The sequence below is a fragment of the Rhinatrema bivittatum genome, chromosome 5 (genome assembly GCF_901001135.1).
Source record: "Rhinatrema bivittatum chromosome 5, aRhiBiv1.1, whole genome shotgun sequence".
NCBI lineage: Eukaryota > Metazoa > Chordata > Amphibia > Gymnophiona > Rhinatrematidae > Rhinatrema > Rhinatrema bivittatum.
In genome coordinates, this window is record NC_042619.1 from 265315212 (window position 1) to 265341813 (window position 26602).

The window sequence follows — 26602 nt, forward strand, 5'->3', positions numbered from 1 at the left end:
GGAAAAATACCATAGCTCTACTGCCTTCAAAAATAACATGCAATAGCAGCCTCTTCACCCAGGGCTAAATCATGTTAAAGGGCTTGAGTGGCTTGAATGAAATTCATCCTCCAAAATGTGAAAATCCCCTCAGAGGTCATCTTAGAACCCCATCCCAACCCTTTGCCACCTCTAGAGGTGACCCCCAAAGCAGTAAAATTTAAAAAAATCTATATTAAGAGAGGACTGAGGGAGAATACCTCTGGATGAAAACAGCAGGCACTGCTTTAGTCATGCACCACTGTTTGAGGTCCTCATTATTGGGCTTAAGACTGGGTGAGCAGTGGCATAGAATCAGGAGGTTCGAGGGAGAATACCTCTGGTTGAAAACAGCAGTCACTACTTTAGCTATCCACCCCTGTTGTTTGAAGTCCTCATTGATCGGCTTAAGATCGGGTGAACAGCTTTGTGATTTGGAATTCTCCCAGTAGTCTTGGATTTGGCGTTATGGGAAAGAAGAGGAAGGGCTCTGCCAAAGTTTTTCCGTTTAAACTTGCCACTCCCTCCTCTTTTTCTCAACCTACTCTCAAGTCCTTTTAGTTTTAATTTCAAGCCTCACAAGAAGCATTATGAGGGTGTTCCTCCATGCTGAATTTAATCACAGTATCTTTGAGCCCTTCAGACCCACAGGCCCTTCAGGTGTTGGTCTCACCTCAAGGAGAGATTGAGGCTAGGACTAGGAGTGCAGAAGTGGCTTCCTCCATTCCCATTCTGGTTGAAGAATCCTCCAGTCAAGGTATGTCTTTGTCTGCATCTCTTTCTTATTTGGCAGTTCCTTCTGTCAGTTTTCAGCAAGGGAACTCAAGGTAATTACCATGGTCATGCTATGGAAAGCTATATCAAAGCTGGAAAATACTCTTACACCCAGAATTGATGTAGTTTTGTCTAATTTAGAAGGCGTGGTTTCACAGGCTCAGGAGAACTCTCAAGTGATTAGGGACCATCCTGATCAACTGACTTCAATCAAGGCTCAGGGAGACATATGACACCTTACCATGAGACTAGTAAAACATTAATCAAAGATAATGTAATTTTATATCTTAAGATTGAGAACATTGGCAATTACAACAGAAGAAGAAATTTAAGATTTTTGAATTTTCCTAGGTCAGTGATGGCCAACCTTTTGAGCTCAGTGTGTCAAAATTCATAAAAAAACCGAGCATAACTCAGGTGGTGTGTCACTTCTAGAAAAATCCATAATTTTGTGATATTTGTAGCTCAAATCAATAACAAAAAGTTATAATTTTAATATATATACTGTATTTATTAATAAAGCAAAAACAAATAATTCTTTACCTTACCTGCTTAGTGACTTTTTTGTTGCTGAATTTCATTGGCTAAATCTTCAGTTGAAGGTTGGTATTTCGTACACTTCAAGTCCAAGCAAGCGTTACAAACTTCATCTGTCAGTTGGTGTCTTTTATTGGCTCCCATTCATTTTCACACCACTCCCTCCCCATCCCCCAGGCATGCACACATTCATTCTCACACACATACACCCCCAGGCAGAGTCCCATTCATACACATGCACACACTAAAGGCAGACCCCCCTCTCTTTTGCCAGCAATCTCGGAACCTCCTCATTCCTCTGCTGCCACTGTCATTCTGCCACATGGCTATTGGGGAGGTGCCGATTGCTGCTACTGACACTGAAGCCCATTCTGCTGCCTCCTCTGTGCAGGCCCCATGGGCTTCCACTTTCTCCATGCTGATCTTGTACATTGTGAGATCCGTAGAGAAAGTGCTATTCTTGCACATTCCTAAAGATTACATGTGCCAATCACTAAAAAGTAATTTTTTTTTTTTTTGCCTTTGCTATCTGATCTTAGTTTTCTAATTGGTTGGTCACAGGCTTTTTTTTCCCACCTTCCCTTTCTTATTTTTTTGCCAATTCCTTTTATGTTGTCTTTTTTTCTGTTTCTTTTCTCTCCATCTTCTTCCCTCAAACAGTCAGGTTCTCATTCTCACATGCATTTCTCTTTCTCACACACACAGGCTCTCACTGGCACATGCTCTCTCTCATACAATCATGCATACACACAGGCTCTCACTGGCACATGCTCTCTCTAATACAATCATTCATACACACAGGCTCTCACTGGCACATGCTCTCCCTCATACAATCATTCATACACACAGGCTCTCACTGGCACATGCTCTCCCTCATACAATCATTCATACACACAGGCTCTCACTGGCACATGCTCTCTCTCATACAATCATTCATACACACAGGCTCTCACTGGCACATGCTCTCTCTCACACAATCATTCATACACACAGGCTCTCACTGGCACATGCTCTCTCTCATACAATCATTCATACACACAGGCTCTCACTGGCACATGCTCTCTCTCATACAATCATGCATACACACAGGCTCTCACTGGCACATGCTCTCTCTCACACAATCATTCATACACACAGGCTCTCACTGGCACATGCTCTCTCTCACACAACCATTCATACACACAGGCTCTCACTGGCACATGCTCTCTCTCACACAATCATGCATACACACAGGCTCTCACTGGCACATGCTCTCTCTCATTCAATCATGCATACACACAGGCTCCCACTGGCACATGCTCTCTCTCATACAATCATTCATACACACAGGCTCTCACTGGCACATGCTCTCCCTCATACAATCATTCATACACACAGGCTCTCACTGGCACATGCTCTCCCTCATACAATCATTCATACACACAGGCTCTCACTGGCACATGCTCTCTCTCACACAATCATTCATACACACAGGCTCTCACTGGCACATGCTCTCTCTCATACAATCATTCATACACACAGGCTCTCACTGGCACATGCTCTCTCTCACACAATCATTCATACACACAGGCTCTCACTGGCACATGCTCTCTCTCATACAATCATGCATACACACAGGCTCTCACTGGCACATGCTCTCTCTCACACAATCATTCATACACACAGGCTCTCACTGGCACATGCTCTCTCTCATACAATCATGCATACACACAGGCTCTCACTGGCACATGCTCTCTCTCATACAATCATTCATACACACAGGCTCTCACTGGCACATGCTCTCTCTCATACAATCATTCATACACAGAGGCTCTCACTGGCACATGCTCTGTCTCATACAATCATGCATACACACAGGCTCTCACTGGCACATGCTCTCTCTCACACAATCATTCATACACACAGGCTCTCACTGGCACATGCTCTCTCTCACACAATCATTCATACACACAGGCTCTCACTTGCACATGCTCTCTCTCACACAATCATTCATACACACAGGCTCTCACTTGCACATGCTCTCTCTCACACAATCATTCATACACACAGGCTCTCACTGGCACATGCTCTCTCTCACACAATCATTCATACACACAGGCTCTCACTGGCACATGCTCTCTCTCATACAATCATTCATACACACAGGCTCTCACTGGCACATGCTCTCTCTCACACAATCATTCATACACACAGGCTCTCACTGGCACATGCTCTCTCTCACACAATCATTCATACACACAGGCTCTCACTGGCACATGCTGTTTCTCTCTCACACACAGCTCTCACATGCTGTCTCTGCAAACATTCAGGTCCTCACTCTCACACACAATCTCTCAATTCATCTCATACACGCACACTCTACAGACCCTCAGCCTCTCTCTCACCTCTGGGCCTCCTCTTCGCGGGTCGCCGCAGGATGGACTCTGCAGCAGCCCTGATCTTCTCAGGCCGCGGCGGCCCTGCTACTGGGCCTCTTCCTCTTCTCGGGCTGCTGCGACTTGGAATTCGCGGCGGCCCGTAAACGCAAATGCTGCTCCTCTTCTGCACTCGCTGATGCTTCACCTCCTTCCTGCCCACGCGGCTCCGGCAACTTTTACTTCCGGGGCCGCACAGGCAGGAAGGGGGAGGAGCATCAGCTCGTTTAAATGTGATCTTTGTCATGAGCCTCCCTGCGCCCGGGGGCATTGGTGGAGGGGTCCGGAGGGTAGGGGGATACTAAATAAAAATTTTAAAGGGTCAGCGCAGCTGAAAAAAAAAAGGCTCGGCACAGCCGATTAAAAAAAAAAAAATTCCCGATAGTCCTTGAAACACTGCGCGTGTTAGCAAAAACGTCTTGGCGTGTCACTTCTGACACGCGTGTCATAGGTTAGCCATCACTGTCCTAGGTGTTCAAAGACTACTCTCCATTGGATATGTTTAAAAAATTTTATATTGACTTTTTGAAAGTCTCTAAAGATGTTGTTCTTAGTGTCAATAAGATATATTATTTGCCTGTCATTAATTTATCATTGTCTAAGGAAGCAGCAAATGTTGTTCCAGCTTCTTTTGACTTATCAAACTTCTTAGAATAATATGATTCTTTGGTTTAAGATAGTACTACTCTTTTGGTGGAATTCCCCAAGGAGTTTCATGACCAATGGACATAGGGTTGTTTTTCCACATTAAAAGATGTTTAGTTTTTGGGTCATAAAATCTTGTTGTTTCCTGACATTCAGGTCGATACAGTAAGGCCGCGGTAGAAACAGTGTGGCAGTGTCAGGCACACCCTTCCTCCCCGCACGCACAGTTCTCTTCACTAACTCCCCGATTCTCTCTTCTAATCGCATGCAAATGCATGCCGCGGCTTTAAAGCGGTAGGGAAGGGTTATGCCCGCGTAACCCATTTTACTGTATAGGCGCTTAATACAGCGCCTATACAGTAACCTGGGTGCGCTGGTACCTGTCATTTCAAATGTCATTTCAAATGACATTTGAAATGACAGGCACCAGGAAGTGTAAAAATCAAAATTTTTAAATACCTGTCGGAGGGCCGCGTGGGTCCAGGCGGCCGGCGGGATGCGGGGGGCCGGTGGTCGCGTGTTAATCTAGGCCGCGGGCGGGTGGGCGCCTGTTCTGGGCGGCGGGGGGGGGCGGGTGGACGCGCGTTAGTTTCAGACGGCCGGGGGCGGGTGATCGCGTGTTAAATCTAGGCCGGGTCGCACAGACGCGCATTCATCCGCCTGGATGAATGCGCGCCTGTGCAACCCCTGCGATTCGGCGCTCAAGGCGTGATGTCACGGTATGTGACTGCCTTGAGCGCCGAATCGCAGGGGTCGCACAGGCGCACATTCATTCATCCAGGCGGAGGAGCCGGTGGCGAAAGCTGCCGGCTCCTCCGCCTGGATGAATGAATGCGACCCCTGCGATTCGGCGCTCAAGGCAGTCACATGCCTTGAGCGCCGAATCGCAGGGGTCGCACAGGCGCGCATTCATTCACTGCCGGTGGGGGCTGCCGGAGAGGCAGCCCCCACCGGCAGTGAATGAATGCGCGCCTGTGCGACCCGGCCTAGATTTAACACGCGACCACCCGCCGCCCACCGGCCGTCTCGAACTAACGCGTGTCCCCCCGCCGCCGCTGCCGCCGCCGCCTGGAACAGGCGCCCACCCGCCCGCGGCCTAGATTTAACACGTGACCACCCGGCTCCCGCCGCCGCCGGCCGCCTGCACCCACGCGGCCCTCCGACAGGTATTTAAAAATTTTTATTTTTTTTTCTGACAGGTTTTATGTGTCCCACATCATTACATTTTCTCGATCATCTCTATATCGCTTTTTTTTTTAATTGTGTTTTATTGTTTTTGAGTATCTTAAGCGGTGTCGATGGATTTGTTACTAGACTCAGTCCTAACTCCTACTAGGGGGAGGCGGTAAACTAACACGTTACGGCCGCGGCAAAACAGTGCGTTACTAATGAGATAAACTGAGCGCGCGTTACGGTATCGGAGGGGAATAGCTAATTCCTTCATTATACAGCTAATTCGTTCATTTACATGCCGGGTGCGGGAAGGGTTACGCGTCTGTTTTAAGAAGTGCTACGGACGCGCGAAACTGGAGACTGTATTGCTGGTTTGCCTTACGCGTCTGAATTGTGCGCAGCGAGCTCGTTACAGACGAGAAATCTTCAACTGAACGTTACTGTATCGAGCTGATTGTTAAGGAGATTCAGCAGTGCAGAAAAGTTTTTTTGTCTAAAAAGGAGCGAGTTCTGGCTCTGGGAGTGACCTTTCAGTTAAGGTTTTCATGTAAATGTATCATTAAGTTGCAAAAAATTTGATACAAGGTCAATTTTAAAAGCATGGCTTGTGTAAAAATAGCAAATGTTGCTTACCTGATGTAACAGGTGTTCTCACAGGACAGCAGGATGTTAGTCCTCACAAATGGGTGACATCGAGGATGGAGCCCACCACGGAAAACTTCTGTCAAAGTTTAAGAGAACTTTGACTGGCCCCTACTGGGCATGCCCAGCATGGCACTGACCCTGCAGCCAGCAGGGGTCTCCCTTCAGTCTGATTTTCAAAGCTACAGGCAGTGCCTAAAAAGTAAAAATAAAATGAACCCAACACCGCGGGGTGGCGGGCGGGTTTCGTGAGGACTACCATCCTGCTGTCCTGTGAGAACACCTGTTACATCAGGTAAGCAACATTTGCTTTCTCACAGGACAAGCAGGATGGTTGTCCTCACAAATGGGTGAGTACCGAGCTGAGGATGTCCTGACTTGCACCAAAGGCACCCAACGGCGTGCAAAAGGCACAACAACTGGGGTAGAATTTGGGAAAGGACATCCGCACCCTACCGGGCAGGTGGAAGGGTGTTGATACATCATGCTGGAAAAAGGTTACGCAAGACAGATTGGCCGAAGATGGAGTCCTGCCTTTCAGCTTTGTCCAAACAATAGTGGGCTGCAAAGGTATGGAGGGAACTCCAGGTTGCAGCTCTGCAGATGTCAGGAAGCGGCACCGATCGAAGGTGTGCTACCGAAGTCGCCATGGCCCTCACAGAGTGTGCTTTAACACGGTCTTGAAAAGGAATGCCAGCTTGCTGATAGCAAAAAGAAATGCAGTCCGCCAACCATGAGGAAAGAGCCTGCTTACCCACAGGTTGTCCTAACTTGTTAGGATGGAAAGAGACGAATAATTGAGTGCTCTTTCTGTGAGAAGCTGTACGGTCTAGATAAAAAGCTAGAGCCCGTTTACAGTCTAGGGTATGCAGAGTCTGTTCCCCGGAGTTGGAGTGGGGCCTGGGAAAGAAGATAGGTAGTATGATGGATTGATTAATATGAAACTCCGAAACTACCTTAGGTAAAAATTTAGGGTGAGTGCGGAGTACCGCCCGGTCCTGCAAGAGTTTAGTGTAAGGCGGATAGGTAACTAGGGCCTGCAATTCACTAACCCTGCGAGCTGAAGTAACAGCCAAAAGGAATAACACCTTCCATGTGAGATATTTTAAGTCTCAGGAGTACAGAGGTTCGAAAGGTGGTTTCATTAGACGACCAAGAACCAGATTAAGGTCCCAAGATGGGGCTGGAGGACGTAAGGGTGGCTTCAGATGGAGCAAGCCCTTAAGAAAGCGTGTTACCAGGGGTTGTACTGAAATAGGGACACCCTCGATACCTTTATGGAAAGCGGCTACCGCACTGACATGCATCCTTATAGAAGAGGTTTTAAGACCTGATTCCGATAGATGCCATAAATAGTCCAAGAATCTCGAGATTGGACAGGAAAGGGGATCAAGGGACTGAGAAGTGCACCATGATGTGTACCTTTTCCATTTGTATGAATAGGACCTTCTGGTGGAGGGCTTTCGTGAAGCTATCAGGACACGAGAAACGGAATCCGAAAGGTTAAAAGGTTGAAGGACTAACCTTTCAATCCATGCCGTCAGGGACAAGGCTTGGAGGTTGGGATGGAGGAGGCATCCGTCGTTTTGAGTGAGGAGATGCGGGTCCTTTCCCAAGGGAATGTGCCTGCTGATGGAGAGATCCTGGAGTATGGGGAACCATACTTGGCGTGGCCAGTAAGGTGCTATCAGGATCATGGTTCCTCCGTCCTGGCGTAGCTTCACGAGAGTCCTCGACAGAAGAGGAAGTGGAGGGAATGCATAAAGCAGACCGGTTGCCCACTTGATGGAGAAGGCATCCCTGGGCCGAGAGTGTTGGCTCCGAATGAGAGAGCAGTAATTGTCCACTTTGTGGTTCTGAGGGGACGCAAAGAGGTCTATTGAAGGATAACCCCACTTGTGAAATAGAGAGGTCGCTACCAATGGATTGAGTGACCACTCGTGTGGTTGGAAGACACGGCTCAGTTGGTCTGCCAATACATTGTCTACTCCCGGCAGGTAGGTGGCCCTGAGGTACATAGAGTGGGAGAGAGCTTCCGCCCAAATCTGCGCAGCTTCCTGACACAGAAGGAAGGAGCCTGTGCCTCCCTGCTTGTTTATGTACCACATGGCCAACTGGTTGTCCGTTTGGATCAAGATTATCTGATTCGATAGGTGAGCTTGGAAAGTTCTGAGTGCGTAGCGGATTGCTCGCAGTTCCAAGAAATTTATCTGGTGTTCGGCTTCCTCTTGAGACCAGAGTCCTTGAGTTTGGAGGTCGTCCACATGGGCTCCCCAACCGATGTGGGAAGCATCGGTAGCTAGGATTATTTGGGGATCTGGTGGAAGAAAAGGTAAGCCCTGAAGGAGGTTGACTTGAGTCGTCCACCAGGTTAAAGATAGACGTAGCGCTTGTGTAATTGTGACAATGGAGGACAGGGGCTGAAGAACTTGAATCCATTCATGTCGCAGAGTCCATTGGGTAACTCTCATGGCTAGTCGGGTCATGGGAGTGACTTGAACCGAGGATGCCATGTGTCCTAGGAGAATGAGGAATTGGCGAGCCGTGGCAGTGTTTTGAGACTGGAGCTGGCGAGCTAGGGACATGAGAGTTTGGACCCTTTGAAGCGGAAGGTAGGCCTTTGCCTGTAAGGTGTCCAAGTCTGCCCCAATGAAGGATAAGGTTTGAGATGGGACTAAGCAAGATTTCTCGTAATTGACAAGAAACCCTAAGGAAAGGAGTGTGTGAATTGTCAATTTTAGGGAGGATTGAGCAATCTGAGGGGTGGAGGCCCTGATTAGCCAATCGTCCAGGTAGGGGTAGACGTGGACACCTTCCTTCCTGAGGAATGCTGCTACCACGACGAGACATTTGGTAAAGACTCGTGGAGCAGACACCAGACCGAAAGGTAGTACCCGGTATTGATAATGGTTTCGGCCCACCAGAAAACGCAGATACTTGCGATGGGATTGTGTTATCGCAATGTGGGTATAAGCGTCTTTGAGGTCGAGAGAGCACAGCCAATCCCCTCTTTGCAGCAGAGGGAGAAGCGAGCCCAGGGTTACCATCTTGAACTTTTCCTTTTGAAGGTACTTGTTGAGGGCTTGAAGGTCCAAAATAGGACGTAGCCCCCCTGATTTCTTTGGTATTAGGAAGTACCTGGAGTAGAATCCCTTCCCTCGTTGAGAGGGAGGGACGGGTTCTATAGCATTTGATTGCAGAAGAAGGGATACTTCCTGTTGTAATTGAGTCAAATGGCTGGTTAGACTCCATGCTTGAAGAGGCAGGGAGTCTGCTGGAAGTGTCATGAAGTTGAGGTGGTAACCCTGTGCGATAATTGCTAGCACCCACTGATCTGAGGTGATCTGTATCCAGCGTTGTAAAAAGTGGTACAGTCGACCCCCTACTGGGATGTCTGGAAGAGGGATCTGGCATGTGCTCCCTACAGGGAAGTCAAAGGCCCGCCGCAGGCCCAGGAGGTGGGGCTACAGTAGGTCTTTGCTTCCGAGGCTGGCGTGGCTGAGCTCTGTTGGAGGACCGTGCAGGTCGAGGCCTAGCCGATGGAGGATAGTAACGTCGTGGCCGAAAGAACGACTTTTTAGAGTCCTTCTTAGGTGGTTGTTTGGAGGACACCTCAGATGGAATGGATGAGAGTTGTTTCAACGTCTCGTGGTGATCTTTTAATTCAGCTACAATTTGCTGAATTTGTTCTCCAAACAAATTGTCCCCTAAGCAGGGTAAATCAGCTAGACGATCCTGGACCTCTGGGCGAAGGTTGGATGACTTTAACCAAGCCCAACGTCTGGCTGAGATGGCTGTGGCTGAAACTTTTGTGGAAGCATCGAAGATGTCATAGGCCGTTCTAATTTCGTGCTTCCCTGCCTCAAATCCTTTGTGAAGAAGGGCTTGAAGCTGTGGTTGGTATTGTTCCGGCAAGGTGTCAGCGTAGTCTTGCATCTGTTTAAGGATGGCTCTGTTATATTGAGTCATGTAAAGTTGATATGAAGCTATGCGTGAAAATAACATAGCTCCATGATACACTTTCCGTCCCACACTATCCAGGAATTTGTTGTCCTTGGTAGGTGGAGTGGAAGAGTGTGGCTTTAGACGCTTGGCCTTCTTTTGCGCGGACTCAACCACAACAGAGCGATGATCCAGTTGAGGCTTCTGAAATCCTGGTCTGACTGGACAAGATATGTGGAGTCAGCTTTCTTGTTAACTGGTGAAACAGATGAAGGAGATTCCCAGTTTTTCTTTAAAAGATCCAGAAACACCTGGTGAATCGGGATGGAAGCGATGATTTTAGGAGCATCCAGAAATTGGAGCAGTTCCATCATCTGGTGTCTGTCATCGGTTTCAGATTGTAGCTGAAAGGGTACAATTTCCGACATCTCCTTCACAAAATTAATAAAAGAGAGATCCTCAGGAGGAGATCGTTTTCTACTCTCTGTAGGAGATGGTGGTGAAGGTAAATCTGTGTCAGAAGATGTATCATCACCCCAGGTATCATAGGGATCATGTGGGGCTTGAAGCCCTGAAGGACCTGGTTGAGGATCCGATGGCATAGAGTGAAATCTTGATGGCATCGGTGCTGCCAGCGGAACTGGGAATGGCATCGAGGGCTTCAGCGCTGCCGATGGAATCAGTGCCGGTCTTGGAATCGATGGAGCCGAAGGATAAATCGGTGGAGAGATACGAGAAGGCACCGATGGGACCACCCCGGAAGGGGGAATCAGGAACGGTGTTTCTCCTGCCGATGAGAATCCTGTCGGAGACGGTGGTGTTGTCGGTGCTACTGGAATCACCGATGGAAGGGCCGTCATAAGTGCCTCCATGCGGCGCAGTAGCGGTGCTAGAGCTTCCACCAGAGGCTCGGTGGTCGGTTCCCTCCTCGGTGGCGGAGTCGGTGCTGGAGTCGGTGCCGGAGGCGGTTCCGGAATCGGTGCCGGAGACGGTGCCGGTGGAGGTTGGAACCTCTGCATTGCTTTCTCGATGGCCTCCTGGACCAGCCGGTCCAGTTCTGCCCGGAGACCAGGGGTTACGATACCCGGCTCGACGGGAGAGGGAGGCTGAGGCTGAGCCGGAGGGACCACCGTAACCGGTGGGATCACGGCTCCCACACCCCGAGAGGGTGAGGGTTTCCTTGGTGCCTGCGAACGAGACGTGGACGGTGCCAGGTCTGACCGAGGCTTTTTAGTCGGTGGCTCGGCCTGTGCGGAGGTCGATGGCTCTGGATCCTCGACGGGCCGAGACTTGTGCCGTCGATGGCGATGTTTGTCTTTCCGATCTCCTCGCCCATCCGGGGAGGGGACAGGAGTCGACGGCCGAGAAATCAGCGATGGTGGACGGTCACCGGAGGGTTGACGGTGATGGTGCAACTTTGACGGTGCCGGTTCCGATGATGTCGATGCTATCGATGGCGTTGGGGTGGGAGCATGGAAGAGGAGCCCCATCTTCTCCATCCTGGCTTTGCGACCTTTGGGCGTCATTAAGGCACATTTGGTGCAAGTCAGGACATCATGCTCACTACCTAAACACAAAACACAAACCCTATGGGGGTCTGTGATTGACATAGTCCGGGTGCAATCCGGACATCGACGGAACCCCGTCGCCATGGCCTTGGGCCAAAATTTAGCCGCGGGCTCGGTAGTTGCCAACAGGCCTCGAGGGCCAAAATCGACGAAAGTCGATGAAAATCGGCAAAAAACTTACCGGAGTCCGCGAAGTTGAAAAATATTTGTCGAAGGGAGACCCCTGAGGGGCAAATTTTCTTCGGAAAGAAAAAACCGAATTCCTGTCAGGAACGTGGTAAGAAGAGCTCCTTTCGCCGCGTGGCAACTGCTGCGCGGAAAAAAGAAGACTGAAGGGAGACCTCTGCTGGCTGCAGGATCAGTGCCGTGCTGGGCATGCCCAGTAGGGGCCAGTCAAAGTTCTCTTAAACTTTGACAGAAGTTTTCTGTGGTGGGCTCCATCCTCGATGTCACCCATTTGTGAGGACAACCATCCTGCTTGTCCTGTGAGAAAGACCCATATACATGTATGTGGGCCGAGTGCGAGCAACACAAATTTTAAGAAGCCGGGAAGTACACACGTACACTCTGTGCATGCATTAAGAATAAGGAGGCAGAAAAGCGGTGGGGAATGAGTGTTCCATGGTGGGGTCAAGACCTACACATGTAACCCCCAAAATTTTCAAGGCTGAACATGGCAACACGCACCATGTTACCTGTGTAACTTTACTACTGGTCCTGATATAAGAGGCAGGCCCAAGGAGCAAAGAGGAAGGTGATCTATGATTACTGTCACGGTGAAAACAAAACAATAGATGCCAGATGTCCTTTAGATGTATTTATTATGGTGGAGATGTGTTAAAAATGTCCGACTCAGCCGAATTTCGCCACTCTTTAAGTGGCTGCCTCAGGAGATTTGATTGTTGAGTTTGGACCTAGTATATTCATAAGCCGTAGCAGGATGTGCTCTCTCCACTCGTCTGAACAAATATCTTAAGATTGAGAACATTGGCAATTACAACAGAAGAAGAAATTTAAGATTTTTGAATGTTCCTAGGTGTTCAAAGACTACTCTCCATTGGATATTATCAGTATTTGTTCAGACGAGTGGAGAGCACATCCTGCTACAGCATTGCAGAAAAGTTTTTTTGTCTAAAAAGGATCGAGTTCTGGCTCTGGGAGTGACCTGTCAGTTAAGGTTTTCATGTAAATGTATCATTAAGTTGCAAAAAGTTCGATACCAGGTCAATTTTAAAAGCGTGGCGAGAAAGCACATCCTGCTACGGCTAAAATGATATGCCCCTACTGCGGATGTAATACAATAAGATTGGCTTGTGAATATACATGGAAGATGACAAGAACTGGGACTCACTGTTTCCCTATACATTGTTTACAATCCAAGAAGTTTCCTAAAGTTCAACCATCTTATCCCCATTTGAATTACTTTATGGGAGAAGACCTCAAGGAATCCTAGATGTGGCCCAGAAAACTTGGAAAGAGGAACCATGGTCAGGACAGAACCTGGTCAAGTATGTGATCTGGATGCAAGAATGGTTAAGGAAGGCCAGAGGGAGCAACCTACATATTTATAGAGAATGCCCAAGCTACCCAAGCTCAGGAGTATAATCAATCTGTTGTCCAATGAGTCTTCCAGCCAACAGACTATGTCTTGGACTTCTTACTGTCCTCTGAGAGTAAGTTGCTAAACCTATGACAAGGCTCTTATGAGGTAATAGCAAAGGTCACTTCAGTAGACAACAAGGTAACCCAGCCAGACAAACTTAAGAAGGATGAGATCTTCCATGTAAACCTTCTGAAAAAGTGGGTAGCTCCAACCTGGGGCCTGATTTAGGGAGATTCTGGCCCAGAAATAATGAGTGCCCAAGAACTGATGTGAGTTCTTTTTGGTGACTAGTTCTCCCTCTCAGAGAAGGGGATTTAGACTACTTGATGAGCTGAAATAAAGATTCATTTTTTTTTTTAGCTTGCTGGAATGGCTACAACATTATTACACCCCAGGAGTCACTGTCAGACAGCAGTCTGACTGGATCCCAAAAGCCAGCCATCATGCTGAAAGGCAGAAGTGAAGGAGATGTTCCAGCTGAGCATGACTGAAGAATCCAGCAGCAACTGGTTCTCCTACATTATGCTAGTTCCTAAATCCCATGGCAGCCTCCGCTTATGTATTGACTTCTGGAAGGTCACTGAAGTCTCAAAACTGGAAGTATATTTAATGCTTCAAACAGATGAGCTTACTGAAAAGCTGGGGACAGCTCAATTTTTATTCACACTGGACATGACAAAAGGATATTGGCAGGAATCTCTCACCCTTATAACAAAAAAGAAGGTGCCCTTCTCTACTTCCGTGGAACTGTTCCAATTTACCATCCTCCCGTTTGGACTATATGAAGCATATGTCATTTTCCAGGACTTAGTCAACCACCTCCTGCACCCTTTCAATGGCTGTGTTGCCGCATACCTAGATGGCATTGTAATCTACAGTAAGAATTGGGAAAACTCACTTAAAACACCTAAAAGTAGTGCTCACAAGCCTGCAGAAACTGCTCACTGGGGTCCCCTGGTGGAGAGGAGGCTGCACAGCAGCCAGAACCATAACAGTACCTCCTCCTTTAAGATCCCTCTCCTCCTGGGTCCCATTTTCTATGAGGGTCACAACTGGTTGAGTGAGGCGAGACTTGACTGAGAGGTTGTTGACCAGGACAGAAACCACTTACTAGATAGACTGACTGTGAATAGATGCTCTCTCCTGAGTGGGTTAACTGTAGATGGATGCCCACTCCTGTGGCTCCACGGCTGCCCACTTCTGGGGCTACCCCCTTTTGTGCAGATTGACTGTGGATGGATACACTCTCCTGGGTGAACTGGCTGTCAACAGATGCCCCCTTTTAGACACAATGACTGTGCATGGATGCCCCCTGCTGGGCAAACTGGCTGCGGACCGATGCCCTCTTCAGGGTGGACTGACTGCTGGGTGAACTGGGTGGGAATAAATGCCCCCTGCTGGGTGGACTGGCTGTGAAAAGTATCCTCTTCTGAGCACTCAGGTTATAGAAGAGTGCCTTCTGCTAGGAGATCAGGCTGTAGAAGAGTACACTCCACTGGGTAATTAGCCTGTAGAAGAGCACCTTCTACTGGACAATCAAGCTGAGGAAGAGTGCCCTCTTTTGGATGGACAAGGTCAGGCTTTGGATAGATGCCTTTGGCTGGATCAGACTGCATCTGGATAAAAGATATCTGCTGGACTAACTACATCTGATTGTATTTGAGCAAGAGTGCTTTGCAGGGCTGACTGGAATATAAGTGGAGCCCTCTGCTGGATTGGCTGTAACTGGATTGGAGCCCACTGCTGGGCTAACTGCATGTGGGTGAGTACCCTCTGATGGGGTGGTTATATATGGGTAAGAGCCCTCTGCTGGATTGGCTGCAACTGGGCTGAAGCCCACTGCTAGACTGCTTGGAACAAAGCTGGGAGCCTTTGCTGAGATGCCTAGAACAAAACTGGAAACCTTTGGTGAGCTGGCTGAAAGAAAGCTGAGAGCCTTTGATGAGCTGGCTGGAACAAAGCTGGAAGTCTTTGCTGAGCTGAGAGTGTGGACAATGCTTATTTTTGAGCACTGAGAATCTAAGGCAGAGCTCTCTGGGTCTGGACATTTGGATTTTGTGTGCGTGGCTTAAAGTTGAAAAAAGTACATGCTGCTCTCTGAGGGATTGTTAACAGCTGCTGGGCTGCAGCTAATGAGGACTGAGCTTTGTTTGGGTTAATTAGTCCTTTCTGCTTCTGATAACTTGGTGTCTGTGAACATAGTAGAGAAGTCACAGGCTCACTGTAGTCAAGGTTTGTGACAGTCCTTACTGGTAGTCTTTAAATTATCATGGTAAAATGTTTTCATTTTATTTGTGAAAAGAGAAAAAGACTGGGGTTTTAATTCAAATCCAGGTTTTGCTGTTTTACCTTCAAAGTTAGTTGGTTCTTTTTCTCCAGGAGCTGAATTTGCTTTATTAAGAACAAAATTCAAGCTAGTTAAGCAAGCTGGGGTTTTGTGAGTAGATAGGCTGAGAGTTTTTGCAGCAATCAACATATTGGTAGCTTTAGTTGTTTTTTCCTCCTGGCCTAGCCTCTGTACCTGAATGTGTTCTGGTCTTCCTGGAAGTTGTATTGGTGCCACCACAGATGGGACAGGTTCTATATGGAGGCAAATAGCTAGCAATGCATGGACATCGCCACCAGTTTGGATTAGGGGAATCACAATTCAAGCAGTGTGGGAATAGCAGAGCATTTTTCTCTTTGCATTTGCTGCATGCCGAAGATTTCAGGTTGGGAACCTGACAGGCTATGCAAGTCAAGGTAGTGTAGAGGGTTTAAAGTCTGGCAGGTAATGCAGAAAAAATACAGTTCAGCAGTAGATATAATATTCTTGTCTAAATTAAAAGCAGACTCACCAGGCTGGTTCAGGGTCTTGCCCTACTCAAGGAGATAATGTTTGGCTTCGGCATCCTGTTGTGTCTCCAGTTCAGGTGGAACATTTGGAACACCACCTCCGGAGTGGTGTGGGATGACAAGGAGAGGCTGGAGCAAGGCTTGGACAGTCTGGCAAGGCTGGAGCAAAGCTTGAACAGTCTGGCAAGGTTGCAGGAAAGCTTGAACAGTCTGGTATGGAGTGCGGACAATTTTGGAACCAATGCTTGGACTGGAACAGCATGAAGGTAAGACTGGAATTCAGGAACAGTGTGCAGGCAAGGCTGGAACACAGGAACAGCATGCAGGTAAGACTGGATCTCAAGGCAAGGCAAGACTAAAGTCAAAAGGCCAAAAGGCCACGAGACAAACCAAGGCAAGACTGAGGTGAGTAGGTTGAGGCCATGAGGCAACACAAGGATATGCCTGACACGGCCACAAGATAAAAGTGGCTAGAACAGGGAGCCAAAGAGGACTATATGCAGAAGCATTGAGGCAAGGGACAAATAAGGCTAAGTACAGTTGGAGTCCAGGTATTGTGCAGGGAGGAAGGAGAAGCTTGGCCAACCTGTACAATATGCTTATTGGTGTCCCATGGTGAAGGGGAGGTTGTACAGCATCTGGAACCCTAAGCTTATTGCTCTAGTACAGGGGTCGGGAACCCATGGCTCGCGAGCCAGATATGGCTCTTTTGAGGGCTGCATCTGGCTCGCAGACAAGTGTCGCCACACTTTCCCGCTGACCCAGCTGCTCCCCGGTCCTCCTCCGCCCGGGCTTAAAATGCTGTCAGCCCAGGCGGAACGCGGCAGGACAGCTGGAGTCAGCGGCACCGGCGTGCTCTCTTCTTCCCCCCCCCCCCCCCCCCCCCCACGGCCCGGAAGAGGAAGTGGAGAGTATCGGGTGCGTGCGCGGCAAGAAGAGGCCACGCTAGTGCGCTCGGCATCGGCCTGAAGAAAAGAAGACTGCAGTGCGGCTTGGAGGAAAATGAAGAGGTTCAACCGCGGCCGATGGGACTCCGCCTCCGCGAGGGCTGACAAGGAAGGAGGTTAGCGTTGGGAGGAGGCTGCTGCTGCCGCGAGTTCCCGGGGTGGGGGAGAGAGAGAGTGAATGAGTTCATTCACTCTCTCTCTCCCCCACCCCGGGAACTCGCGGCAGCAGCAGCCTCCTCCCAACGCTAACCTCCTTGGGGGAGAGAGAGAGTGAATGAGCTCATTCACTCTCTCTCTCCCCCACCCCGGGAACTCGCAGCAGCAGCAGCCTCCTCCCAACGCTAACCTCCTTCATTTTCAGCCCTCGCGAAGGCGGAGTCCCATCGGCCGCGGTTGAACCTCTTCATTTTCCTCCAAGCCGCGCTGCAGTCTTCTTTTCTTCGGGCCGATGCCGAGCGCACTAGCGTGGCCTCTTCTTGCCGCGCATGCACCCGATACTCTCCACTTCCTCTTCCGGGCCGTGGGGGGGGGGAAGAAGAGAGCACGCCGGTGCCGCTGACTCCAGCTGTCCTGCCGCGTTCCGCCCCCCCCCCCCCCGCGGCCCTCTTCCGGGCCGCGGGGGGGGGGGGGGGGCTGTGTGTGTGTGTGAGTGAGAGATTGCATGTATGTGAATGATTGAGAGCTGGGGGGGCCTGTGTGTGTGTGTGTGGTGTGAGTGAGAGATTGCATGTATGTGAATGATTGAGAGCCTGTACATGTGAAAGAGAGTATGTCTGTGATTGAGAGCCTGCCTGTGAGAGAAAGAGAGAGAGCATGAATGTAAGTTTACCATTGAGAACCTGTATGTGTAAGTTTGTGATTGAAAACCTGTTTGTGTGAAAGAGTATGTGTGTATGATTGAGATCCTTTGTGTGTCAGAGAAATCATGTGTATGTATGATTAAGAGCCTGTGTGTATAAGTAAGAGAGAGATCAAGTGTGTTTGTGTGTGATATGGAGCATGTGAGTATGTGATTGCAGCCTGTGTTTAAATGAGAGAGAGAGAGACCATGTGTGTCTGTTTGTGATTGAGAACTGATTTAGGTGAGGGAGCATGTGAGTATGTGATTGAGAGCCTTTGTGTAAATGAGAGAAAGAGAGGACATGTTTGTAAGCATGTGAATGAGAGTCTGTGTGAGAGAAAAAGACAGCATGTATTTATGTGATTGAAAGCCTGTGTGTGTGTAAGCGTGAAAAGATAGACAGCATGTGTGTAAATGTGTAATTAAGAGCCTATATAAGTGAGAGAGAAAAAACGTGTATATGTGAGTACTGAGAGCATGTGTGTATAGGTGTGTCATTGAGAGCCAGTGTGAGAGAGAGCGCTAGTATGTGACTGAGAGAGGAGAAAGTTCCAAGCAAACCACCCCCGCCTCCTGCTAATTCAGAACAATCTCAGGACACCTGGATATCAAACGTTCCCAGGTATGCAGAGCAAAAAAATTTTTGTATCCTTATTATTTTTCATTACTGGGTCTTTGTGTCTGCTATTTTGAAATATTTTGTTGGTATCTGGAAATGTTTTATATGAGTTTTTAATTATTGGATACTCCACTCATCAGCTGTTTCGAAATATGTTCTTTTTGTTAGTACAGTTTTACTGCTGATGATTTTATAGTTCTTGATTTGTTTTATAAGGATGGGTGATGTTTCTTTTTTCCTTTGTTACACTGCATACAGAGACTTTGGCTTGTTGCAGTTTCCAATTCAGTTTTTCCTGCATGCTTCTTGTTATGCGTTTTGGTCTCTTTATTCTGTGTTAGGTGAGGGACAGCACGTGATTCAGGTGAGGTTTTCTGCTGGCGTGTAGTTTCTGTGTAGGACTCTATAGCAGCCTGACTTGGTCCGTTTTCCTAATAGGAGATGTATTGGTGTCTTAAGGCCTGGTGTAATATTTTCAGAGACTTTTTGTACTTTAAAAGTGTGATCTTACATAAAATGCACACATTTACTTGTATTTAGTTTTAAACATAATGTATGGCTCTCATGGAATTACATTTTAAAATATGTGGTGTTTATGGCTCTCTCAGCCAAAAAGGTTCCTGACCCCTGCTCTAGCAGGTTGATCTACAAATGGTTCTCTCCTGTATACCATAACTCCAGGGACCCATGGACTCTCTGTGCATCCCCTCAATTCTTAGTGGAGATATTGGTAGATAGAATCACTTGATGCACTGGCTTGCCCAGTAGAAGGTCCAGCTTGAGAACTTCCAGACTCATCCTCCATTCTAAGGATGCCCTCATTTTAGGTGGTCACAAAGATCTGATGACATAACATTGTTGGAGCTAATCTTATTAGCTTCAGAGGGCCCACTGAAGGCTCCACTGTCACAATCCTGGCAGATGCATAGCCACTACTGCATTTGTGGACACTCATGGAATCATCAAGATGCCGAATGGAAGTGTCTTCTACTGGAATTGCTCGTGTTTCACCACAAAGCTGAGGAACTTTCAATGGAAGGGGTAAATAGGGATGTGTGCTTAAGAGTTTTTCAACTCCAGAGTGAACATCTAATCCCTGGTTGAATGAAGGGAAGAATTGTCTGGAGTGAGTTCATCTTGTTCTAGCAAACCATCAGTTTGTTCAGACTTCACAAGTCCAAAATAGGTTTGAATCCCCCTAGCTTACTGGGGATCAGAAAATACTGAGCCCAGAACCTATGGCTACACTCCTAAGAAGAGGCATCTCTGCACTGGAGTTAGTGAAGAGACATGCTGTTCAGAGCATTAGATCAGCTACTCTTCACTAAGGCCTGTAGAGGCTGGTGGCACAGAGTGGGAGCTTGGGATTGCAGTGATAGCTGTAGCCACAACCAGATTCAGGGCATTCCATACCAGGTGAATTGAGATTTTCCATTGATCAGCACCATGCCTCATGGACAGTGCTGGAGACATTCCCATCTGTGCCATAACAGAATTTTGGTGCTTTGCATTAAGGCCTTAGCAAGCTACACTGTGGAAGAGCTTCATGTTGATGTGTTGCAGTCTGGGAAGCTGCAGTCCAGGTGTGAACCCTTGAACCGAACTACCCTGGGTAGAGTAGCTCGGGAGGCGGAGCCACAGGCACAGGACTTCACCCGGGAACCAGGAACCCCCCAGGAGGAGCCCGTAGGGTCCTAGAACCTTGGGACTTAAGAGCCACAGGCACAGGTCTTCACCCGGGAACCAGGAACCCCCCAGGAGGAGCCCGTAGGGTCCTAGAACCTTGGGACTTAGGAACACAGTAATAGTCTCTATAGAAAAGGCCTGGGCAAGAGTAATCCACAGAGTCCAGCAGCAGGGAACAGGAAGGCCCGGCGAGAACGGGGCAGTAGATAGAGTCTGTAGCCTGCTGAACAAGCAGTAGAGAGCAGGCCTGGGGTCTGCAGAATACCGCGGAGCGGAGCAGACAGGTAACAGGAACAGAGTCTGTAGCGTAACGTAGGCTGTGACCTACTGAAGGCAGGACCGGAGTCTGTAGCGTGCAAAAGAGCCAGACTGGGCAGTGAGTAGAAGGAAGACAAACCCAAGTCAGGCTGGCAGCCAGTTGAAGCAGTCTCAGGTGCAGGCAAAGGTCGGAGGCTGGCGGCAAGCTGGAACGGAGTCGGGCACAAGCTGAAGTCAATGGCGGGCTGCAGGCAGAGGCGGAGTCGGGAACACGCTGAGGTCAGTGGCAGGCGGCAGGCAGAAGCGGAGTCAGGAACAAGCTGAGGTCAATGGCAGGCGGCAGGCAGAAGCGAAGTCAGGAACAAGCTGAGGTCAAAGGCAGGCGGCAGGCAGAAGCGGAGTCAGGAACAAGCTGAGGTCAACCGGGAAGCAGAACAGCAGAAGCGCAACTAAGAACTACCAACAGTAGTGACCCTCGTTGCAAGGCAATGAGAAGGCAGATGAACGCCGGTTAAATCAGGCTTGGGGCGTGGCGTAGTTAGTCCAGGCGGGGCCAGACATCCGGTGACCGTGCGTCCATAATGCGCGTCCCCGCAGCGAGATGACCCAGTAATGGCGGACGCCCTAAAGGCCCAGCAGAGCCGCGGGAGCGGCGTTCCCGGCATCGGAGGTGAGCCCTGAGTACAGCAAAAGAGGGGAAGCGGTGGAGACCGCAACATGATGAGATAGATGGTGCTGGGTCTGGATAAAAGAAGTGGCTTGGTGCCCTGGGTATCTTCCACATTGTAAACAAAAGATGGCACCTATGATGTGGAGGTCCAGTCCCACCTCGAAGTCAAAGCTGGCTCTATTCTGACAGAGGATTATGCTGACAGCACAAATTTCTTCAGTGCCATGGGAGAAAGCCCCAGAGGAATCTCTTGCACCTCTTAGGCACACTTCTCTGTACCACAACTAGCACTTCCCGACACAGATCCAGGAACCAATGCTATAAGGGATGGAGGAGAGAACTGCCCAACTTGCAGGAGTGGCCGGAAAGGTATCCTGCCTTCATTTTCTGTGCCAAAAGTTCATCAACGTCTCAATCCAGGATGAGGAATGGCTGAACTATGACTTCTACTCCATTTTCTAGGTGGAGTGTTGCTGCACCTGTGAGGATATCCAATCGCAACTGTTCTGACCCCAGGAAGCAAAAGCATAATCAAATGCAAATCTGTGATGGACATTCAGCACTGACAGATGCAGGCCTTAAAGTATCTGACTGCAATCTTCTTAGCCAGGAATTCTCCATTTCTTTCCTTTTTTGGAAGAACTGATAAGTTTTGTTGAAGGACTCCTGAGGCAGCAGCTTGAAAAAAGCAAAAATGTGGCAGAAAAAGAACTAGGCTAATAAAAGAGGACAGACAACAAAATGTTAGGGAGAGACTGGGAACACATCTATACAGTAGCTCAAAGCAAGACTAAGGGGCTCATGAGGCATCCCATGAGCGTGGGAACTCCCGTGCATGCTCAGTAAGGTCTTTATTGAGATCTAGTAAGAACTGGGACCATGCATTCATGCCTGCTTATTGATAGATGGCTGTACCTTTCTAATCTTCAAATTTAAAATTAAGACACATTCTTAGAATATATTGTCCTTGCTCCTCTAACTTTTCTCACCGTTTTATCCCTACTTTTTTCATGTATCTATTCTATTTCCTTATTCTTACTAATTCTAATAAAATAAGTCATTTTAAATATAAAAATTATTTTTACTTACATGGCTTTACGTGCCATGATGCAGTTGTTGTTACCTCCACAGTTACAACTGTTTGGATCATCATGGCGCATTCCCAAGCAATGTCCCAACTCATGAGCAAATATGACCGCAGACTGTGCTATATGATCACCTTGGAACTGAAAACAATACATTTAAATAGGAAACAGACCACAACAATACTAAGGAAATTATTAAATACAAAACAAAAAATATGTAATACAACCACTCTCTATAATAAGCCATAAGAAATTAATTCACTGCTGTGTTGGCCCTTATCAGAAATCCCTGTAGGTTTCACAATATCTGTAACATATGAATACAATGACAATATTCCAAAAAAGCCCTAAATGACTAATTTATCTAGCTAATGTTAGCTGGATAAGTTTCCTGGATATTAAGTGAGATAAATGTCCGATTTAATATCCCTGAATATTTATAGATATTTGATATTCTGCTTTTTAGCAATAATGGCCTCAAGGCAGATTACAACAAATTTAAGTCATAGGAACATAAGAAGTTGCCATACTGGGTCAGACTGAGGGTCCATCAATCCCAGCATCCTTTTTCCCAAAAAGTTGCCAATCAAGGATACAAGGACTTGGCAGATACCCAAACATTAAATCCCATGCTACTAATGCCAGTAATAAGCAGTGGATATTTCCTAAAAGGCTAATTTTAAAATGAGTATATGTGCACTCATACAAACATGTATCAGCACACAAGTGGAGATACATTGGAATTTTAAATCTTGCGCACTTACCCACATATGATTTAAAATACGCCTACTGCACCTAAGAATGCTCCTCAAGTAAACCTACTTCCCATTTCTTCCATAGGACTTTGAAGGCATTAACACATTTATGTAAGCAGATTTTAAAACATGCCTGCGCAAAGGATACTCCCAGTTTTTCAAATTAGTCCACCAGTTTGCCTTGTAAATCTCAAGGTTATCCAGATCCCTCTGGTTCTTCATTCCAGTTGACCTGGACCCTTCACCTGGTCATGCAAGCCATAAATATGATTTCTGCAGAATTGCTCCTCATCAGGAGTAGCAGTAAAGCAAAATTGCTTACCTTGTAATAGGTGTTATCCCAGGACAGCAGGATGTATCAAGGGCTCCATTACTGATGTCACCCATATGTGAGGACTAGCATCCTGCTTGTCCTGGGATAAATATATGTGGCTAATAACCTGCTGTGCATTGCAGCCTCTGATTTTAAAATACGGATTTATGCGCGTACCTGTTGACCCTAATCTGGAATGCACACGCCCCGTCCCTTTTCCATCCCCTTAATTTTTGTTCATGTATGCGCATATATGCACGTAAATCATTAGAGATGTGAATCGTGTGATCGATCGCCTTAACGATCGATTTTGGCTGGGGGGGAGGGAATTAGATCGTCACGGTTTGGTTTTTTTTGTAATATCGTTTACTTCGTAAATCGGGGGAGGGCGGGAAAACCGGCACACTAAACAACTCTAAAACCCACCCCGACCCTTTAAAATAAATCCCCCACCCTCCCGAACCCCCCCAAAATGCTTTAAATTACCTGGGGTCCAGTGGGGAGGTCCCGGTGTGATCTTCCACTCTCGGGCCACGTCTGCATTAATGGCGCCGGGAACGACCTCCTGCAGTCGAATCGTGTTGCCGTACGGCTGGCGCCATTTTGCAAAATGGCGCCAGCCGTACGGCAAAATGGCGCCGGCCATAAGGCAACACGATTCGCGTGCAGGTCGTTCCTGGACCCCCGCGGACTTTTGGCCAGCTTGGGGGGGCCTCCTGACCCCAAGACTTGCCAAAAGGCCAGCGGGGGTCTGGGAACGACCTCCTGCAGTCGAATCGTGTTTCAAAATGGCCGGCGCCATTTTGCCGTACGGCAACACGATTCGACTGCAGGAGGTCATTCCCGGACCCCCGCTGGACTTTTGGCAAGTCTTGTGGGGGTCAGGAGGCCCCCCCAAGCTGGCCAAAAGTCCCTGGGGGTCCAGCGGGGGTCCGGGAACAATCTTCTGCGCTCTTGACGTCGGGGGACAGGAACCGAAATGGCGCCGGCGCTACCTTTGCCCTGTCATATGACAGGGCAAAGGTAGCGCCGGCGCCATTAACACAGACGTGGCCCGAGAGTGGAAGATCACACCGGGACCTCCCCACTGGACCCCAGGTAATTTAAAGCATTTTGGGGGGGTTCGGGAGGGTGGGGGATTTATTTTAAAGGGTCGGGGTGGGTTTTAGGGTTGTTTTAGTGTGCCGGTTTTCCTGCCCTCCCCCTTCCCCCTTTTTTTGACGATAAATCGGGGGAATTCCTATTATATATCGCCTCTAACGATTTTTGACGATTTAAAATATATCGGACGATATTTTAAATCGTCAAAAAACGATTCACATCCCTATAAATCATGGCTTTTAAAATCAGCATTGTTCATGCGTGGCCCACATACTCGAGTATATGGGTATTCTCCGAGGACTAGCAGGATGGTAGTCCGCACATGTAGGTCCGCACACATCATATGAAGCCCTGACATGGAAAACTTACAAAGTTTCTAGAACTTTGACTTGAGCACATTGAGTATGTTCAGCATGCCCTATATCCCACGTCCATGCAGGGTCCTTCTTCAGTCTCTTCTTTAATGCAGAGCTGCAGCATCGCGGTTAGTGAGCTTAATCTTTTTTGGTCTTCTACCTATTTTTGGAAAATGTTCCATGCGATTTTTCATGGTCTGCGGTGGTCGCCATGCCAGCGATCGTAGCTGTGTCCCTCTCCGTCCTTCCTCTAGTGACTTAGGAAGCTTATCAAAAACACAAACTATCATAGTCATTACCCTTTGGGCAGCGGTGCAGTCAGTGCCCATTGGCCACCATCGGCCGCTGCCATTGAGTTTGTTCCAGCATCCCTTTTCTTTCATCTCATCATGGCCATGTCCATCACAGAACCCCATGACGACTGTGTCCTCTGCCTGGAGGCACTGCATGACGTCCGGGGCTGCCGCAAATGCACCCTTGTGATCCCAAAAGGATGTCTGTTTCATAAAAACATAGAAATGACAGCAGAAAAGGACCCAATGGGCCATCCAGTCTGCCCAGCAAGCTTGTGGTAGCATCAAAAGTAACAGGCTTATTGGTTAAGGGTAGTAACAGCCACATCAGCAAGTTACCCCCACTCATACTTGTTGTCCCAGACCTTAAAATTTAGTGTCCTTGTCGGTTGCTGACTGAGTCTGATTCCCCCTCCCCCCCCCTCCCCAATCATTAAAGCAAAGAGTAATATTGGAGCAGAGAGCAATATTGGAATTGTATAAACAGCATAAAGGGTGGAAAACCACACGTTAGGAAACATATAAGTAGAAAGTGGAGAAACCCTCATAAGTGAGCCAAGGTATCACTCTTTTTTTTGTATGTAACGAGCTTTATCAATAAAGCGTTCACTTATGGTAAACCAATATCTTCATATGTTACCAAAGTGACTATATACCCGCTCTAAAATGTAATCACTGGGCTCTCCACTTTACTACCCTTCACGCCACCTCTCCTATTTAAATGATGTTAATTATTTTTTCTAAAATAGAAATAGCAAAAGACACTTATCGTTTCTTTCCGCATATGGCACTGATACACGGCCCGACACAGCACGTGTTTCGTGAACCTTCTTCAGGGGCCTTAATAACAGTTACTTGCACTATTGTGTCTTAATTCCATAGGATAGCTGGAAATGCTATGCTCATGCTGTGATGCCCCCAAAGTGGCCCCCGCAGCTGGTACAGCCAATACTCCACCGATGCTGGGGGTACACCATGGACTCCATTGGTCCCAGTGTCAGCCACCAATCCTTCTCTCGGTTCTGAAGAGGATCTGGTCACGCCTCCTCCCTATCAGTCTGTTTTTGCATTGATAATGTTTGAGTAGAAGCTGGCTGAGCAGGCAATGAATATTGTCGGCAGTGCGGCACTGTCCATCTTGGAGCCACTACTGTAATCTCTACATGTACTCATTGGCTTGTTACCGACCCAGCAGTGTCAGTTCCCGAGACGGTGCTGATGCCCGGACACTGCAGCTTTCCCCTGCTGATATAGTGGTTGTGGCTGGTTCCTTGGAGGAGGAAGCTCCTCCCAGGCTGGTCGAGCCATTGATGCCTTTGCCCCCCCCCCCTTCCCTTTCTAGTGCCATCAGTACCTCCACAATTGGACAAAGGCCAAGCTCCCAAGACCCCATCCCCAGTTGATGATAGTGGGGTTGAGGAGGCTTATGACCCCTGGGGGATGACTCAACAGAGGTCTCTGACATTGTCTCAAATGTCTCAGACCCATCACCTCTGGAGGAGCAAAGAAGGTCCCTGCCTGAGGACT

At 48.1% G+C, this 26602-nt stretch overlaps 1 protein-coding gene across 4 annotated transcripts in view; it reads right to left on the bottom strand.

The window, feature by feature from the left end:
- The window catches only part of LOC115092720 (disintegrin and metalloproteinase domain-containing protein 9-like), a 978865-nt gene that overhangs the window by 466668 nt on the left and 485595 nt on the right, over positions 1-26602 (bottom strand). For all 4 annotated transcript variants that reach the window (XM_029603963.1, XM_029603962.1, XM_029603965.1 and 1 more), the window contains exon 11: positions 22262-22398. In XM_029603963.1, the coding sequence (XP_029459823.1) occupies positions 22262-22398 (137 nt within the window). The remainder of the gene's footprint in view (positions 1-22261; positions 22399-26602) is intronic.